At 44.6% G+C, this 19,830-nt stretch overlaps 1 protein-coding gene and 1 long non-coding RNA gene across 3 annotated transcripts in view; both read right to left on the bottom strand.

Annotated features, from left to right (window-relative positions):
* Positions 1 to 785: 785 nt before the first annotated feature.
* On the bottom strand, positions 786 to 6,675 carry LOC308359818. The gene is made up of 2 exons (XR_013968461.1): positions 6,116 to 6,675; positions 786 to 4,439 (listed from the first exon to the last, which is right to left on the bottom strand). It is a non-coding gene; the product is annotated as an uncharacterized lncRNA (long non-coding RNA).
* A 175-nt stretch (positions 6,676 to 6,850) lies between these two features.
* Positions 6,851 to 19,830, bottom strand: part of USP31 (ubiquitin specific peptidase 31) — a gene marked incomplete at its 5' end in the record, with an annotated part of 59,767 nt that continues 46,787 nt past the window's right edge. The window contains 5 exons of one of the 2 annotated variants that reach the window (XM_080831677.1): positions 6,851 to 9,035; positions 11,165 to 11,317; positions 12,770 to 12,928; positions 16,516 to 16,741; positions 19,083 to 19,202. In XM_080831677.1, coding sequence (XP_080687803.1) covers positions 7,465 to 9,035; positions 11,165 to 11,317; positions 12,770 to 12,928; positions 16,516 to 16,741; positions 19,083 to 19,202 — 2,229 coding nt within the window. In that variant the 3' untranslated portion in view covers positions 6,851 to 7,464. The remainder of the gene's footprint in view (positions 9,036 to 11,164; positions 11,318 to 12,769; positions 12,929 to 16,515; positions 16,742 to 19,082; positions 19,203 to 19,830) is intronic. The other variant, XM_080831678.1, reaches the window with a different exon arrangement.

Genomic DNA, 19,830 nt, shown 5'->3' with positions numbered 1-19,830 from the left:
TAAAACCTCACTATTTAAAATTAGAGAGGTTTGTTAAGTGCCGTACCTTGGTTCCAGGGCATGTGGCTCACACCCGTCCTTGGTTAGGAACCGTTTTCCCTGTCCCAATCCTATAAACCACCAGGCTGTGCTTTAGAAAAAACAAGATCTGCTCTACGGCCTGCAGTTAATAGTTTCCAAGTAAAACGATGGCTGGTGGTACTCATCTAAACCGAAACCCCTGCTTCGCTGAAAATGCACTCCACTCATAATGAATAAGCATGTCAACAGAGATGAACACACTAGACTTTTAAATTACATTTGCTGATGGCGATCTTTGGTGCCCCCAAGTGGTCATAAGTAATGTGCCATCTCAACAGGGACACCTGTCCTGAGGGAAGGTGAAGACTGAGAAAAATGTTTTTCAGAACATATGGTTAAAAATGAGGATATCTGGGGCAAGAGAGGGTCCAGAAAAGAATGGCTCCCTTGCTGGACCTAAGTCAGACTGTAAGTTACTGCCAAGCCCCAAGGTCCAGGACACACAACCTCTTAGAGAAAGTGGGAATAATAATCCCTGATCGTGAAAACTAAAATAAGCATAGATATGATTTTTTTGTTTTAAAATGTCACATATAGAGTACCTGTCTGTATTCTTCTGTAATTTGCTTTTTTTTCACTTAACACTATGGTTTCAAAGTGTTTTGTAGAGATCGGTGTGGTACGAAGATAATTCCTGCTTCATTTCCAAGGCTAGTCAACACCAAAAAGATAGAGGTTGGCAAGGGGAGAAAGAGGAATATGGCTTAAGGAGGGCATCATGTAATAAATTTATTTTATTTTGTTACATTTTCCACTTTTCTCTTAATTCCAACTGTATACTATATAATCAACTGCTGTTCCAGAAATAAAACGTTTTTAAACATAAAAATATAAATTTTGCTTCTTAAAAGTGCATACACCTTGAATAATAAAACATACAAATAAATAACAGAAGTCAGTGACACATCTCATGCAGTTGTTTCTAAAATAATTAAAAAATGTATGGTACACTTTTCTTCCAGCCTCAAGAAAAGCCATCCTGCCTGCCGTATTACTGTACAACTAAAGAAGAAAATGATACAGAAATCACTATGAACAGTGCACGAACAATATCAAGGCATTCTGAGTACAGTGACAGGGACATGCAGCTTTTAAGACAACTACAGAAATTCCAGTGTAGCACTGAAGCGTTCAGGGAAGAAACTGTTTTTGTAATGGGGCTTGAATTCGATTTTAACCAGTGATGAGAGGCACAGTTGGTGAGCAAACCGAGAGGGAACACAGACGCATTTTTGGAAAGGCCGGTAGAGGACAGGAGCTTCCGAAAACCCAGGAACTGTCTTCCCATCTGGTACGAGGACGCCAGGTCACTGAGAATAGCACCTACAGGCAACTTCGCACTGCAGATTCACCCCCACAAGGCCCCTCTGCTTCGAGGGGCTTTTCCACAGGGGGATTTCCAACTTGGATTTTCACTTAGATCTTCATTCCCTCGAAATGGTGGAAATACCAGATAAGTTGTGTTTTTCTTTTCTTTTCTTTTTTGTAGGCAGCATCTTGCTCGACAGGGTAAAACCACCTGAGAAGCACAGCAGACTACTCTGAAGATGTTGTACGTGCCTTCAGCTCACCACAGATTAAAACTCGATTTCATTTGCCTCTATGGGTAACATACTGCCAAATTTTTGGATGAGTATTATTTGACTTTTTGTAATTACATGGAAAAACACAGACGGTTACCAAAAAAGGACTCCAAATAAAATGCTTCACACTCATTTTTAAACTGAAAAGAACTCCTGAAATGGCACTGCGGGTAAGTAGAGAATGAGCTGACTAGGAAATCAGGTGACATCGTGGAGTTTGCTACTGTAATTACTACAGAGACAGTCCTTCTATCAAAATCAGGAACAGGCTTTCCAAGGCCATGAATGCTTTACTTCAGCATTTTCTAACTCAGAGTGCCTTCCCAGCTCCCCTGTGGGTCTGGCCCTGTGGTGGCATCCAGGGAAAAGGCTCTGGGAAGGACGCACACCCCCCAGAGGACCATCTGCTCTGGCAAACTGAAGACCACTGAATCCCACTAGACTCAAGTATTGGGCCACCCACCAAATGCTCCAAGTACCCAAATAGGGTCTCAAATCAGAGAGGCTCCCTTATTTCAAACAGGATGTTAAATCAGTGGTTCTCCTTTTTTTCCTGTCCTCTCCAATGAAACAGAGCTTGAGTCACTCCTGAGTGCTTCACATGGCAGTGATTCTCACCACAGGGATGGTGTTTAGCACAGTGGTTCTCAATTCTGACTGCAAATTAGAAACTCCCAGGAGCTTTAAAATATATGGCAATTCCTGGGACCTTGCCCCTTCACTAGTTAGATCAAAATCTTGGGAGTGGGACCCAGGCATTTTTAGAAGTTCTCTAGATGATTCTAGTGAGTGCTGAGCATCAGAATCTCAGACAAGTCATTCAGAAGAGTCTTAACAGAACCTTCAGGAGAGTACTCGTATGAGATTTGAAAAAGCCTCCCAAGCCTGCAGTGGACCTCCCTTCCCTCCAAAATTGGGAAACACTTGTTCTGAATGTTTGTGAGATGGATCTAGAAACTAATCCACTGTAGAATGCTACCATAAATTCCATGAGCTGTCTTATTGTGACTAGTGGCTGGGAAGCTCCGAAGCTTTCCAAAACAGCTCTACGTCTCTACAAAAGCATTTTAAAATTGTTAGCACTATTAGAAGCCACATTCTCTCCTTGTGACCACAATAGAACCTTAGAAGATATAAAAAATTAAAATCTATAGAAAATGGCAGGTTATTTTTTAGAACAAAATACTTTAGGAAAGTGTTCATGCTAAATACAGTATATAAACCCGTGTGTGTTCAACATATCCAATTCCACTCCTGCTTGCAAAATACCCTTTTACATACAATCTTGCCGATACAAAAAAAAAAAAAAAGCAAGCAGCAAAGAGAAACATGTGCAAGCAAAACAAGAAAACACATTCATGCTCTTCTGTACTGATGATTAAGCCACATGTAAAAAATTACAAATTCAAAAATAGAGCTCCATAATCCAAGAATTGCCTTTTTAAAAAATTTACATTTAGGGTAGTCTACATTTTATTAGTTATTTGCATAGGTGGTAAGAACATGCTTTCTGGGTTAGATGGAGGCCATGCAAAATTGTTTTTATTACTTGGGGGAAAAAAATGACTTGTCATGCTCAAATTGCAGCAGCAAAACAAACACTTTGAGAGTTGATCAAAAGGCAGTGTGAAACACTAAGTGTTCATTTGAAGAAAGCATAGGATTTCCCCCCCAAAAATGTAGTCAGGTTTAACAGTAACATTTCCTGTATGAAAGTAAAGACCGACAGTCTGCACAGTAGCAGCTACTCTGTTTATGTTATAGGCACTGGTTTGTCAGCGAAGTTTGCTCTTCTCAATTCCAAATAACACAAGTTCAACACGCCTCACAGAATATGTGTTTTATTGAAACTGTGCTTGTGATTTGCATACTATCTCAAAAATCCAACCCAGAAACACTAATTATCTTGCCATCCATTAATTCCGATAACCTACGTAGGAAACAACAGCTTCGGCTGTTTGGTTATTTGTCAGAATGAAATGTAACGTCAGATGTCAAGCTATTTTTTAAAAACACGTTTATTTGAAGTAAGTGAGCTCTGTTCCACAGCTCTTCTTTGCTCCATTCTTCCTAAAGGCTGACACTACTGTCTCCTTGACATACTGTCCCTAGTTTTTCCCACGACAGTTACTTTGGAGCGATGGCAATTTGTCCCCGGCCCCCAACCCCCACATCCACTTTCACACACACAGTGGAAGACCAAATTCTAATGGAAAGTGACTTTGTAATGGATTTTCAACCCCTAAGTAGTAGAGACAGCTCAGTCTGAAAAAGTGGATGTTAAGAGTAAAATGTCTCTGAAGATGAAGAAGGGCACTTTTGGTTTCTGGAACAGGAGAGACTTGCTCAAGAGGACCACAGGCCTTGACCAGTTCACCAGAATCCACTTGCTCTCTTTGTTCGGGGGGGACCGTCACTCCATTTAGGGTATCACTGGCATCCCCTGGCTCATCGGCTGGGCTCCCAGGGCTCCTCAGCTACAGCGAATTCCTGATGCTTTCCACTTGCTTTTAGGAGCAAAGCAGGCCCTCAACAAATGCTTGCAGAATGAATGAATGAATGAATGAATGAGGAAAGAATGATTACAAGGGTTTAGGGCAGCTTCACAGAGAACTACAATATTTTACCAGACCACAAATACTCCCACATCCATTGCTATTGGTCCAGCGAGGTATTACTTCCTTTCAGTTAGGCTGCTTTTAGGATGGGAAAACACCAGGGCTGGGAGGTGATCTTGAAATGATGTGAGCTCAAATGTTTCGTTGTGCTTCCACACTATACAAGGGATTGCAAAGGAATGATATAGCCTCAGTGCACTGGATGTTCACAGGAAAAGAAATCAAAAATAGAAAGTTTTTTTAAAAGCAAAAAACATTAAAAAGCCACACTCCTATCAGGGATTACTTTGTGCCTACCAGGAAATGACTGCTCTGGCCCACCTGGTTATCAACCAGAAACTCAGGCCCACCATCCTTGACAGATCATTTCTAACCCCAAAGCACAGATATGCTCAATGCGCCAAACATCACCAGGAAAATAAAAAACAAAGCAAACGCCATGTCCCTAAGCTATCGAACTGAACTGAACCAAGTAATAATTTTCCCATAAGATCTTTCACACCTCAAAGACCACGTCCAAACTTTCGGGCAAATATCCTCTTCTGTGGCTTAAAGATGGTTCCTAGTCGTTATGGATGAGATTTTCATTGTTTATCAAGCACAAAAACAGAACAGCTTAAAGACGCCCAGACAATGCCACAAGGCTTCCTGACTTTTTTTTTCATTTAAATATGAAAAAAAGAAGACTAAACCCCATAGACTTACAGTTTACAGATACCGAATTTTTTTTCTAGTTCCCATGGAAAATTAAAAAGAAATCTGCAGAGTTGTTCCTTAGTTTGGTGTTTTGGGGTTTTTTTGGAAAACAGTAGATATAATGGAAAACCCATTCCTGAAGGTCTCGAGAATAAAAATATTTGCCACCATGAAAATTAAATTAGATTCTACTAACGCTTAACTGATAATAGAAAAAGGTGTTATTAAAACCCTTTGGGCAGTCAGACTATAATTCTAAGGCTGTTTCAGAGCTTCGGATAGGAGATTTCAAATGACATCTACCTCTTTGAAAGAAAGATGAGAGGCTCAAGTCAGACAAACATTCAACTCCTGATTGATGATCCCATACCTGGTGCATCCTTTCCAGGAAATAAAAGTGACACAGAAAAACCAGCAGTGGCTAAACACTGAGAGGGCTGTCAGTGTGCCCAAGGAAGCAGTGACAACACTGAGGGCAGCCAGTCGTCGACGGTCACAATACCACAGAGAGGAGAGAAGCGCTGCTTTGGGAGACCAGAAGCTGGTGCAGTGCAACGGGGACACCTAGTGAAGGGGTGAGTACAGGACTGAGTGCACTGGCAACAGGCTCATGTTCAATGAACTTCACGGAGCACTATGGTAACTTCCACAAGGTGGAGTAGCTAAGTCTTAAAAATTGCAAGGGTCTAAAATTCCAGCTACCCTCAATATCAATGGCCTCCAGACTTGCAAGTTACCTGCTAATGCCCAAAGTAGCAGCAAAATAAAGTTAGAAACCTACTGGAAATATTTCCCAAGAGGTATTCATGGGGGAGGGCGGGATGGGGAGAAAAAAAAAAAAAGGCAGTGCAGAATTCATAGCTATGCATGTGTATGTATTCTAATCACTTCACACACAGCAATACTGAAAAGGGAGGTTATAAATGGATTTGTGCACCAAGAGTTCAGGAAGAACCGGAAGGGTTTACAATTTTTTTTACAAGTCAGTATTTTAAACCATAAAAACTTAGCATGCTATACTTCATAGCAAAGCGACAAATGCTATGCAAAGAGAATCAGGGTCATGACTCTCTTGACATTTAAAAAAAGAAATAGCAAAATGGAAAAAAAAAGAAAAGCTAAAAATTGCCAGAATACCTCCAGAAATCTTGAAGAACTATGTTATCTTGCTTATCGGTGAGATTTTGGTGAGGTTCCCTTGTTTTCTGAACAAGAAATGCAATTCGCACTGACAACACCAGATGGAACATGCTCCAATCCTGCTTCTGAGTTCTGGGTAAGAGATGAAGTCTTAAGCACAGAGAAGAAATAAACGACTTACTGAAAAGCAGTCCACAACTGACACTGGCAGGGAGTATCAGAAGCGCACACATAATACTTCGTCACACACTGCTTCAACACACCATCGACTGACTTTTGGCATTAGGCATCTTCTTTCTTCTCCAAATTACAAGAAACACGGGCACGCACACACAGGGTAGCATCGAGCTTTCAGCTTCCAACACAGAAAAAAGCAACAGCAGAGAAGGAAAATGGTACAGATTCATGCATCCAGGTCAGAATCCATTTTTTTCCAGGACTCTTTCAAAAGTGTTAACTGCTCTACTACATTTCAAAATGCCAATGGCCATAGCTAGCAAATTTAGAAGGAAAACAAAATTAATCAGTGACTGGCTCTCTGGCTGTCCTATGTGCCACCTCTTAGGACATATCTTAAGAATCAAGACAGCTTAGAGTACACACATCTTTGCAGACATGAAGGTCTGAAAGACTTCAGTTCTGCCTCTAGAAATTTCTATCTGCAGCAGCTGGAGAAGCGACAGTCACTCACAGGCCACCTTCTTCGTCAACCCTTTTACTGATGTGCATCCACCCTAAACTGGCTGAGTATATACCTGAGAAACATTAGTGTGAAAATATTGCCCTTTACAGAGACTGGTAGATGGGGCCAAAGTGCAGAAAGCAAGTCTTCTCTCGGTTTGTTCATTGTTAGCGTCACAGTTTTTAGAGCTCCTGGTGCCATACAACAATCAGCTGTGAGGACAAATCCTGCTCAGATGAAACCCAAGTCAAACAACCGATCCTTCTACAGCACACGCTAATGACAGCTTAACTGGTTCAGAGGTTTCCAAACCCTAGTGTCCAACGGAAGTCATGAGAGTTCTCTAGAAAGAAATATGTACAATTGCTAAAGGGACCGCCCAGGGTCTCATCTACAATTCTTCCAGTTAGCTTGGTATCAATGCTTTGCCTACGGCTGTTATTTGGTTCAATGGCAGAATAAGGCGACGCTTTTAACAATTTGCAGTTGAATTCTACGCACACATATACACACACTCACACGAGCGCGCGCGCACACATACACACACACACGCACACCAGGCACGTGACCCAAAACATACAAAAGCATAGAGGGCTTTGGTGGGAGGGAAGGGTTCTAAATAAATAAACATCTTTACAGATAAAACACTTAGATTGCAGAAATATCACTGAGGTTTTGGAGAAGGCCGTGCAGAGGTTTGCATGCTAGAAGATAACTTTTTTGAGGATTTCTCAGCAGACTGCCTGCCACCAGGAGATGCCGGCACTCCAGAATCTAGCTGGGAAGACTTGGATTTGCGAGCGGACAGCAGGGAATGTTTAGCAGAAGCAGGGTCCTTGGAGACAAGCTGCTCTTTTCCAGCTGCACTTGCATTTGGCTGCTGGGAACCTGGAGGCTGGTAGCCTTTCTCTGCCTTGTCATCCACGGCATTCTTACCAGCCAACTTGACAGAGCTCCCACCAGCCTTCTTGGAGAGCAAGGTTGTTTTGCCAAGGTCAGTCGACCGCCGGGTTTCCTTCTGTCTCAAGGCTGACTTGAAGAAGGACAGCCCCTTGTCCTCCGACTTGCTGTCCCTCTTCAGACCAGACTTCATGTTTGCATTGGGGGAACGAAGACTGGCCATGGAGGAGCTCCTGACATGCTTTCCGTCCCCTCGGCCCTCCCCCGCCCTGGCCTGGCTCACCCGAGGGGAGTTGGGTTTAGAGCTGGAGGAGACGCTGGCTCTGTCCGAAGCCAGGCTTTGCCTGGAGCCCTCTCTACTCAAGCTCCGGTCTGAAGTCCTGCTCTTCCCAGGAGGGAAGGGGCCCCTTGCAGCAGGGCCTGAGGATTTTTTGGCAGATGTGGAGGAAGCAGTGTAAGTGAGGGAGGAAGATGATTTCTGCCTCTGGGGTGAAGGAGATGATGTGGAGTCCTGGGGTTTGGAGGAGGACTCCTTTCTGGACTGGCCAGGGGCAGGGGAGGAATGCCGTCCACTGGCCCTGGAAGAAGAATCTGCTTTGCTTCGGGAGCGGGAGGGCTTTATAGAAACTTTTACAGGAACAGGAGAAGAAGGGGATGTACTTGAAAGAGAGGATTCCTGGCTTGCCAAGACTGGTCTTCCCTTCCGCAAGCTTCTATCTGGCTCAGAAGTGCCTTTGGAGCTGGGGGATCTCTTGGCTGTGCTGTCTGGTTTCTTTGTGAGGGAGCCCGGGTGGCTTGTGGGTTTCACTTCTTTGACTGGAGAGCTGTCTACAGAATCGCTCTGATCCACATAAGCGATCTGGTTATTGTTATCAAATGGATCAGAGATGGGAGGCACATGATCCCCTTGTGCTGAGTTTTTGCTCTCTGTGTCTACAACACTGGAGTTCAATTTGCGGGTGTCTGATTCGTCTCTGAACACACCTTCCATGACAGCCAGAGGGGCCCGACCCACAGCCTTGTGCTCACGTCGGCTGTGAGTATCATTTGATTCCTGGTAACTGCTAGCAAGGTTCCTCAAGCTGCCAAAGCAAGAGATAGAGACCTTGTCATCCGCTGCCTCCCCGATCTTCTCCAAGGTGGAGGCAGAGGTGTGGATCGGAGAGTCCCCTGAGAACCGAGAGGGAGAACTGGAGCGCATCTGCAGCTTGGCGGACAGGGACCAAGAAGGTCTAATGCAATTGTCGTTAACGGCCAAGGGGCTGGTGACAGAAGATCTGGATGACAAGCTCTGACGCTGGACACTTCTCACGAATGGTCGAGTTGAGAAACCTCCTGAATGCAGCAGAGAGAATAGCATTAACCTAAACCGAAAACACGTCCCAGCAACACCTTAAGATACTGAAGATGGAAGGCAAGCAAGCCTGGTAGAATGACAGGAGTGTGACCATCACAGCCAGCATGTCTGGGGTCACAAAGGCAGCCACGTGACTTCCAACTTTTGTAAGCTCAATTCCCCTATGTACAAAATAGGGACATTCTAACTCAAAAATCAGCGAAGGGTCTCTTTACTTCTTGTTGTACGTCGGGGGTCAAGAGACTTAAAGGCTCAGACAGTTCATGCTCTAGGGTTTGTGGGCCAACCACTCAGCTCTGTCACTGCAGGACGAAAGCCACCACAGAAGACACATAAACCAATGGGTGTGGCTTTATTTACAAATAAAGACAGGGGCCATATTTCGCCCATAGGCAGTCTGCTCTAACTAACAGGATTACTATAAGAACTAAATAAAGTCCTGAAAGTCTTATGCCCACCTGGCACTTTGCAGACGCTCAGTAAAGCTCAGTAAACGTGAGCTACTGATGGAGCTTCTTCATCTAAGGACAACCAGGACCCACAGAAGTCAAGTCGCTGCTCAAGGTTACAGAGTCAGAGGCAGAGCGAACACCAGAACCACAAACCCTTGCCCCCGACTCAACGCCACATGCACTCTGGCTTGTGATTATTGACTATAACAGCAGATCCGTGGGAAAAAACAGAGACAATACACTCCTAGCCTGAGTGACTTCAAACTTCTGAAGGCAATATCCATAATCAGAACAATATACTACTCAGTGATTTCAAACTTCCAAAGAAAAAGTTCATAATTAACATAAATAACACACTTCTATTTTGAGTGCCTTAAAACTTCCTTCCAAAGAAAATATTCTAAATCAGACTCCATGCATATTGGGTACTGTAGCTGTGGTGTTTATAAAACCTTCCAGATAAGATCCCCAGAGACAGGCTCTGCTCTGTGGGCACCACCCAGCACCCCCGGTGATGATGATGCTTAGGAGGATACTGATTTCACCAACTACACTGTTTAAAAACTGACCGAGGGCAAACCAGCTTACTGTTAAAACAACAGTGAATTCTAAATTTAAAGGCTGCACTGACAAAAACCTATCTAAACAAGCAAAGGTCCACTGGCTGGTTTTCCATAAAATGTCAGGAGCTTAGTGATTCCAGTTAAGTACTATTACTTTACAAATAAAGAGGTAACAAGCCAGAAGAGGGAGCGGGGCTGGAGTCACAATGACGCAGACCTCCCCTGCCAGCCTCCTGCCGCTTCCCTCCACTTCACGTTCTCAGTTCTCACAATTACCCATCAAAAGACAAGACGCAGATTACAGCCACCAGCTGGCCGCCACAGGTTGGCCGCAGAAGGAGACTTGCTGGGAGATGAGTCACCGTCCTCATTAGAGAAGCTGAGCTCACTCTCACCTCCTCCCAGCCTCAGTGCCTGGGCTGCCTGATCCTTCCCGCACCACCTGGGGTTTCTGTCAGAACTGAGGGTTCTGCTGCCATTACTCAAGCAGTCAGTGAAGGTTAAAAAAAAGGGGGGGGGAGGTCCATTTGTATTGTTATTTCCCAAGTTTCTGTATTGTGACCATCTTCAGAATTCTTAAAAACTACCTTTATGCAAAGGCAAGAGTTTTTGCTCTTGATGCTTCTATACTTAAAAGAACATGCCACAAATTCCTCTGAAGGAAACGGAGGTAGAAAGGGGAGAAGTCAAGGGTCAGGAAGCCCCCACTGGAGCCAGCACCGTGACTCCTCCTTGCCAGGAGGCCCGGGAAAAATCACCACTTTGCAGAGTCCCCTTACAGCTTATTTTAAGGACTCTGAAAAGCACTTTGAAAGAAATGTATATATTATTGTACAGAGTTACAGCTCCAGCCTCCACGCTAGACCTTAGAAGTGGAAAATAATGAAGTGGGAAAAGAAAGTCATCCTAAAGGTTACAGAGGAAAAGTGAATGATCAGGTTTATAGAAAACGGCACTTATGACTATAACCTACAGCTACACAGCCCTTTTACCTTCTCCCAGTCTTCTTGGGCCTTAGTTCCTAAGCATGAGGTACTCTGTGCATGTCTGTGAGACACCATCATGGAAATGTGTCACAAAACCCATACCCACCATCATCTTCACTCCTCTCCCCAGCCATCTCCACCGACTCGGACAACGAGGCCAGGGAGGTACGTCTGGAGGAAGCTGCAGAGGTCACGCTGGCTTGCTTGCTCCCTGGGAGTCGGCTCACCCAGTGTTCACACAAGGAAGAACTTGTGGAGCCTGCAGTAAACGAAGCGGGCACTGAGGTCAGGTCAGAATCCCGGGCTGGTGGCTCGGTGCACACCTGCACAGAAGCGCGGCTGCCGGAGCTGGAAGGTGGCCGAGCCTATGCTGCTTGCCTATTCCATTAAGATGAGAAGGAGGGCAGACTCGCACATGTTTATAGTAGTGAAATGCAAGTGTAGGCATGGACACTTCATAATGCAAAGTGCAGGTCTTAAGTGCTGGCAATGGAATCATTCATACTCATTCTACAAATATTTAATAAGCACCTACTCCCGGGCACTGTTCTAAGCACACAGAAAAAATTCCCACACAGAGCAGATAGAAGTGGCATGCTCCGTTATCTACTTAGCCTCACTGCTTTGTGGAATAGTTAAGTCATTTTCACGATGTTAATACACAAACACACACACGCACATACCCAGGCTGCATGTCAGTCTCTTACTGTCCATTCCAGGGATGCCCTAAAATATACTCCAGAGCAACAGATACTACTCTCGAAATTGAGAACATGTCTTTAATAGACTTCAAGAGGATGTAATTTCCAAGCATATCTCAGGTTGTGGAAAGCACTGGGGGAAAGCACTAGAGCACTGGAGTTCCCACTCTTAATGGAGTGAGTGCCTACAGAGAGGTGGGTGTACTGAGTGGGGCTTGACTCCAGCAGGGGTCCACGCTGCTTCAGCCATGCCTCCTTCCAGAGGCTTCGAACTTACCTCTCACAAGTTTCAGTCCAGGGCTAATACTCCCTAACGTGATCCCAGGTTACCATGTCCCCGTCCTCAGCCACAGTCTCTTAAACTCTGCATTAAGAAGCATGCATCATCTTGTTTGGACTGTGTGGCTGTATCCAGACTAGACCCCATCCAGCTAAACTCAGCCCATCTAATATGACTATAGCATTCAACCCTTCTAATAGAAAAGGCCAACCTCATAGGGAAAAATAACTATTTCTAATGGCGCTTTACCTTTTCTAAAAGGCTCTAACACTCATTTACCTAATCTGATGCACACAATAACCCCGTAAGACAGGTATTATTAGTATTCCCACGTTACAGGTGATTAAATACGTGGCTTAGATGGGATGTGCTCCAAGACAATGATCCAACCAAAATATGGCAAAGCCAAGACTCATTCTCTCTTTTAGAGTAGCAGGCCATACTGCTTTTCCATTCATCCATTCATTCATTTATTCATTCGCTCATACCACAAGCAAACATGGTGAGCTCACTTTGAGATAGGCTCTATCCACTTCCATGTGAACTCTGCTGGTTCACATGTTGCATCCCTGTTTTCTTGACCTCAATCATTTTGGCTTCCGGATTAAGTGTAAATGTGAGGATTTATCTGATTAACCCCACGGAGTCATGAGACCTTGTGGAGTTCTCTGGACCATTCATTACAATCTTCTGTTCTAGAAAAACCTGCCGAAGAATAAGTTGGCCTTACCTGCCACTGAGCTGTTGGCCGACCATGACGGAATAGCCGTCCGCCTCTGGTAGAAAAGGATGTACGCAGTCTGTGTGCAGACCTCATCTTCTGACAGCTGCTGCACATCGCTGTCATCAAAGCAGTACCACAGGCCATCCACAGAGTTCTTACAGTACGCTGCCAAAAAAGAGCCTGTCATCAGTACCAGGAAAGGAGGGTGCTAGCCACCTCACTCTGCCCAAAGACACTTGTGTTTTGGCTCACATCATTAATTGAAGAGCTTTCTAAGGCTGCATGTAATATGGTTAAAAAAAAATTTCAAATTGTCTATCACACTCAGGCAAAATGTTTCAGGGAATTCTAAATTCCAGATGGACAAAACTCTCTTTAATCTTAGAAAACACAATATACTCATTTATTTAAACCAGTGAGCTTCAACCTGGGACAATTCTGCTCCCCTAGGGACATCTGGCAATGAATGGAGACATTTTTGACTGTCACACTAGAGGGTAGGGTGCTACTGGCATTGAGTGGGTGACTGGGGATCCTGCTCAACATTCTACAATGCCCAGGATAGTCACCGCCGCAAGAATTATCCAGCCAAACTATCAAGAGTGCTAAGGCTGGGAAACCCTGATATAAGCATGTTATCACATTTTAATATTTATTAGCGATAGAAAACAGAACTAGAAATAAGGATACTAATACTACCAGCAGCTAATATTTGTTTAGCACTTATTATGTGCCAAACTTCTCAGCTAATCTTATGAGATTTGTTCTATTATTATGCCCATTTTACAGAAGCTCAAAAAGATTAATCGGTTTGCCCAAGGTCAAGCAGCTGGTGCAGGGCGCAGCTCATAACAGATGAATCTAGTCCCTGAGCTTACACTTAAGCCACCCCACCCTGCCTCCCTCAAGGGTAGCACAAACAAAGACCCAGAAGTCCCCTGGCAAACTAAGAACTTTTGAGCTCATAAATGCATGCATGTTTCTCTCCAGTTCAAATTCTAAGCCTGAGATAGAAATAATGACCATTCAAGTACCAACAAAAGCAGACAAGAACTTAGTGTTCATGAAGCTATGTGATCTTAAAAGGATATATCAAGGGGTGTGATAAGCTTGATCCAGAGGGATACGTTCTTATCACTCTTTCTACAAATACCCATTTATTGGAGTGAGAATGAATGAGTGCTAGAATATTTCACTGAACACTCCAGGAGCAGGGCACGTAGTGTCCTAGAGCCCTGGAGTTCCCACTCCAGTGGCGCCAAAGGGTGACTCCCTTGTAGGCAACAGCCACGTTTGTCAGTATGGAACCTTAAGAAATTTAAGGGACCCAGGTGAGGAGGGGCTACACTGGACATGTCCCTGAAAAGAAGAGCAGAATAAGAATCTTTGATCATGGGGAGGGAAGTCATGGATAGCTATGAACTCCTAGAACCAGAAGGGGAGAGAAGTGGAGAGAGAGGCAGCACAGGAGCTAGGAAAACAGCAACTGGCCAGTGGTGTCAGGTCAGACTTGATATAGAAATGACCCGGCTGGCGAGGCGGCTGCTTGTCTAGAGTGGGACACACACCCGAGACACAGTTACAGAGCAGCCCAGCACTTACACCGCAGTGTTTCTCTTCAGGGTGGTCTGTTCTCAGTCACAGCAAGGCAACTAAGGCAGCAAGGCAAATCACTAATGGTTTCAGTGTTATTTACAAAATAATTCTGCTTGCTTTTCTTCCTGGCACTAGCTTCTCAATTGTTCTCTAGACAAATGCTACTCAAATTGTGGTTCATAGACTGGTCTCAGTCCACAACAAGATAAGCACCCAAACTGAGATTAGCATTAAATAGCAATCTGACGCTGTTTTGATATTCTTACTGTATTTTTACAAAGGCTGTTTCATGAAAAACTGGAAATTTTAAAAAAGAAAAAAGGCACGTTCTTCATCAAGGAAGTCTGATTTAGAATTCATACACGAGTTAGCCATACAAGTACTATGTGATTATAGCTAGAACTAGTGCAAAATAGAATTCCAAATAAAAACTTAAAAACATGTTATCTTGAATTCAACAACACTAAGGCATTTAAAATGTTCTCTAAACTAAAACCGTAAACTTTTATATATCAATCAAAAAAGTAGTGGTATGACCTAGGATCACAAAGGGGAAATAAGGCAGAAAGTGCCTAAGCTCTTCCTAGGTAACAACAGGTCCCGAGAGGCAGTCCTGCACCCTTATAGCTCACTGGCGTAGTCACCAAGTTCATGTGAGGTCACCTGCTGTAGGTCACAGAAAGTGGAAGAGGTGTCTAGCTTCTAGCCCATGTTCCTGTCTCTAAACTATAGGACCTCCAAAGTACCTGCGGGTTTTCAGGTATTTTCCAAAGCCCACTCTATATAAAGAGGAACAAAACAGGATAAAATCCAGTTCTGTCTTACTTTTTCTCAACAATTTCTTGCTAGAAAGTACATTTTCCTGAGAAATAATATTATCAATGGAAGACACTTTCTCTACCGACAGCAGGTTACTATCCCCACAGCTTCTCCTGTGCCTCCAGCACTCTGACCACATTCTCGTGGCCCCCTGCCGCGCCCGCTATGCACATTTCCACCACAGAACCTACGACACATTACTGATCTTACGTATCATCCGGCCCTCTATCGCCCTAGCTGATTATGCTCCTGGAAGACAGAATTAAGGCCTGCTTGTTTCTGATGCCATCTCTGTTGTGAGCCCATGGCAAGCTATGTAGGATGTGGTCCATGAATGTTTACCTAAATAGAACCTACCAGTATAATCACGACAGTGTAAAATAATGGCCAAAACTTACAGAAAAACACTGGAAGAAATATTACCTACATACAAGGGATACTATCATTCAGCCTTAAAAGGAAGGAGATTCCGACACATTTAGAACACGGGTGAATCTTACAGACACTATGCTGCATGAACTAAGCTGGACACAGCTTAATTGTTCCACTTACAGAAGGTTCCAGGAGTAATCAGATTCAGAGAGACAGGAAGACTGGTGGTAGCCAGGAGATGGGGGGAAGAAGGCAGAGGAGAGTTGCTGTTTAATGTTTCCCTTTGGAAAGAAGAAAACGTCTGGAGAGGGGTGGTGGTGAGGGCCACGCAACAACATAAATGTACTTAATGCCAATGAGCTGCAAACTTCAAACGTGGTTCGAATGGTCAATTTTGATATGTACATTTATCGCTACTTTTAAAAATGTTACCAACGGTTATTTTTGAGTGATGAGCCCATGGATGATGATAATGTTCTTTCTCTCCCTCTCTCTAGTCTATAAATTTCAGATAATGAACAAAGTCACTTTTAAAAAATGAAGAATAAATTTAGCCTTGAAACAAAAAAAACTCTTCCAAGTCACTTTAAAGACTCTATGAAGCTGGTTCATATAATCACTCCAAATAAGCAAGAAGCTAGAATTTCAAGGAGGTGGAGTGAAACCTTAAATGTGGAGCACAGGGGAGGTAACCACAGTGAGTTCTTGGTGGCCCAGACAGTGCTGTCTGCACGCACCGCTCGCCAGTCAGGTCAGACAATTATTGGACGATCCAACTCAGGAAAAGGAAGAATTTTCATTTATTTGCTCTTGGATAGCAATCCAGAGGATGAAACTGCCCTCAAAGTTGGCACACTGCCTACTGGAAGAGAAAGGGAATTTTTAAAGCAAAAGTAACCCTGTCAAAAGCAAAAGCTGTCTGAAGGAAGGGTCAGCATAGACACCCGGCCTCTCGCACTGCAGACCTGTGTAGTGCCCCCCTTGCATGGTGCCATGATGATTGCACACAGCATACAGGTCATAGACGTAGTCCTCAGGGTCCCTCCCGAGTCCATAGGGCCGTCTCCATGGAGACCAATGGGATGGCAAACTCCAGCTGCTCTGACTTCTCTTAACCACATGAGGTGTCATATCCAGGCCAGTCAAGGGGAACTTGACCATGTTCTGAAGTTTCACACGCCTGTCTCCTTCCTGTTGCAAGAAGAAAAACAAGTTCTGATGATATTTTCATGCAAGTAGATGGGAGATCAGTTTTGTGTGGAATGTGGACCCTATCAGCTAGAGTGGTTTGAATTACCTATCTGATGTTTCCCAAGGCACATACAAATAAGGAAACTCACTAACAGTTTGAACTACCTGGAGGAACAGGTTGTAATACCACAAAAGTAGAATAAGCAATGACCTACGTATAAGGGGTCATGAACCTCTGAGTCTCCATTTCCTCATCTGATACAGGGTTTTTAGGTTTTTGACTTACAGAATGACATTATCAGGCAGTTCATCCTGATACCTCTGTCACAGAGGCATGAACAAGCGACGGAGTAATCATGTACGTGAGAGACGACGCACAATGCCGGCACAGAAGAGCGCTGGATAAGCAGTGTGCCCTTTTCCTCCCCACGTCCTCCAACAAGCATGTTACTGCCTAACACTGACTTAATATATTCATTTAGGTGATAATCTTGGGTAATCTGTACTTTCTATTGAGGCCACTGGGAAATCCTCTGAAATCCAACCATTAGCTCAATGGCTGTTTTCTAAATGTTTCCTATCTATGGGAGCTTTAAGAAATTAACCAGGCACAGCTAACATCCACCCCAAGGAACCAAGGATCTATTAAGAGAAGGAAAATGTTCATAAGAGAAAGGCGGGATGCGCCCTAGATGGTCAGGAAGGTCAGACTAAAGAATCTGGACCTTGTTCTGCAGTCAAGCACTGAGGCTTGAGGGAGGAGGGGACATCATCAGAGCTGTGTGAGCAGTGCACAGGATGTGACATGAAGGAGCAGCTTAGGTTAGGAAATCAAGTAGAAGACAATGTGACTGCAACCAGCTGGGCAGTCTCACAGGTCTGCAGGGCAGGCTGACAGCATGAATGGGGAGAAGGGGACACACTCAGGAGACCATGCAGAGGCTCAGCCAAGCTCAAGAGGTGACTGGCTATAGGGGAGGGCCAAGAAAGAAGTCAAAAGCAGCGCTGCAGTTTTGAGTCTGAGGTGTGGGCAGTGTGAGGGCATGCCTCCTAAAGAAAGAGAAAGTGAAGGAAGTTAGTGTGTGTGTGTGTGTGTATGTGTGGAAGGGGCCAGAGAAGTCTGGGCTCTGAACATCACTAGCTTTCTACCTGGATCCCAATGGAAACATGCAGTTGGGACATTCCTTACTATTGTAGGAGCCAAACCCCAAACCTCTGAGTGAAAGCCCAGCCCTAGGGATACGGTGCATGTCACCCCAGACACCTCGAAAGCCCAGCCCTAGGGATACTGTGCATGTCACCCCAGACACCTCCACTTCATCAGCAAGTCCTCAACATCTTCTGATTCTATTCCGGTCTTATCTCCATTGCCACTGCTCCATACAAGCCAGCAGCATCCCTCCCCTGGGCAGCTGCCATGGCTCCTTTCAGATCTCCCTAGCTTCACAGGTACAGCCTCACATTCTCCACATGGCAGCCAGAATGGTCTCTTCAAATCACAAATTTGGTCATGTTGCTTATCTGGTTATAACCCTTTATCAGAATCCCACTCTGCCTGCAAGGGTCTGCTTGGCCAGTGTCTGCACACGCCTTTAACCTCAACTCACAGCTTCCCCCGCCCTCTGGAGCTCCAGCCAAACTGACCTGCTTTCAGTCTCTGACACGTGCTATCCATGCCTAGGGCTCAGTGCACACTGCTCCCTCTGCCCTGGTGTGCCCGCAGCCCTGTTGCCACCTCACCTGGGAGATGCCTCCTCCTAATCTTTAAGATACAAACCTTAAAGCTAGGCCTCAGGCACTCCATAAACATTTACTTCCTCTTAACCTCTCCTACAACGGGGCCTCGGGGAATAGACAGCCTTTTTTTGAAAAACTGACTCAGAGTAATTCAGCTCAAAGCAGCTTTTCTTCGTATATATTTATGACTCATCTTCCCAACTATATGACAGCTCCCTGGGAGCAGGATAACACCCATTATTACTTTAGGTACAAAGGGAATTCTACCCACCCCAGAAAGGAGCTCTACTTTTTTTTTTCCAATCCCAAAGTACACTTACCAAAATTTAAAACACAACATTCACAAATCTAAAGCAAGTCCTCAAAAACAAAGTAAAATATCTGTAGTATGAACTAAAATGTTTAGAAATTAAAGGGTTACAGGATGCTCCAATTTTGCTTTGGGTAAGAAGCAACTTTGGTAAAAAGAATCAGGGGGCAGATATGTCTGTTACACCATGGACAGACACACTACATCAAACAGGGACACCTGAAGAATCCCCACGCAGCCCACCGTAAGAAACGCCGTCACAGCTTTTCTCACTAGGACAGAGGATTTACCTACCTGTCGAAATCTCTTGAGATGTATAATAAGCACATCAGGCAGAGTCCAGAGGCTTAATGTAATGCTCCCCTGCTGCAGCTGCTTACAGTGCGGGCAACGCCAGGCGTCATCTGGGGCGAGCTGAAAACAAGCAGCACAAAACGACTTCTGGTAAGCACCACTTGACTCGAGACTTTCTAGAGGAGACCGCGGCACTCCCTTCCTGGTCAGGGCATGGTGTGATTCAGAATCTCACTGGAAACCACATATGATGGGGAGTCAATGAAAAAGCACAATTGCAAGAGGCACCTGGCCAGAGCTGGCCCCCGAAGATTTGCTGAATATGTTATTCCTCAAAAAGAGATGACTGAACAGGTAAATATTCCACCGAGGACATTCAATGTCACAGAAGAACCTCAAATTCCACAAACTCCCAAACTCAACCTCTGTTGCCTTTCCATCAACACACTTCCTCTTCCTCTATGTCCTTACCTCAGCAACCACCACCACCACCCACCAAAGTTAGCACCCGCGGCAGGGGTAGGGATGGGCATCGCAAGCCTTCAAACCCTTTGCTCTTCCTCTGGTTCCACATCTATCCGAAGTAATTGTCCCCACCACAGCTCACACCTGCCTCCTCTACTCCATTCCCACGGAGATGGCCTTAATTCCAAATCCTCACCCCTGCTCTTACCTGGACCTCTGCAAGTCTCCTAACCGTTCTCTCCCCCCAAACACTGAACAGCTTTAAAGAATGCCCCCACCTCCT

The sequence above is a fragment of the Martes martes genome (assembly GCF_963455335.1).
Source record: "Martes martes genome assembly, contig: SUPER_18_unloc_1, whole genome shotgun sequence".
Lineage (NCBI taxonomy): Eukaryota > Metazoa > Chordata > Mammalia > Carnivora > Mustelidae > Martes > Martes martes.
The sequence above is the reverse complement of the archived record's forward strand: the minus strand, read 5'-3'. Positions and strand labels throughout refer to the sequence as shown.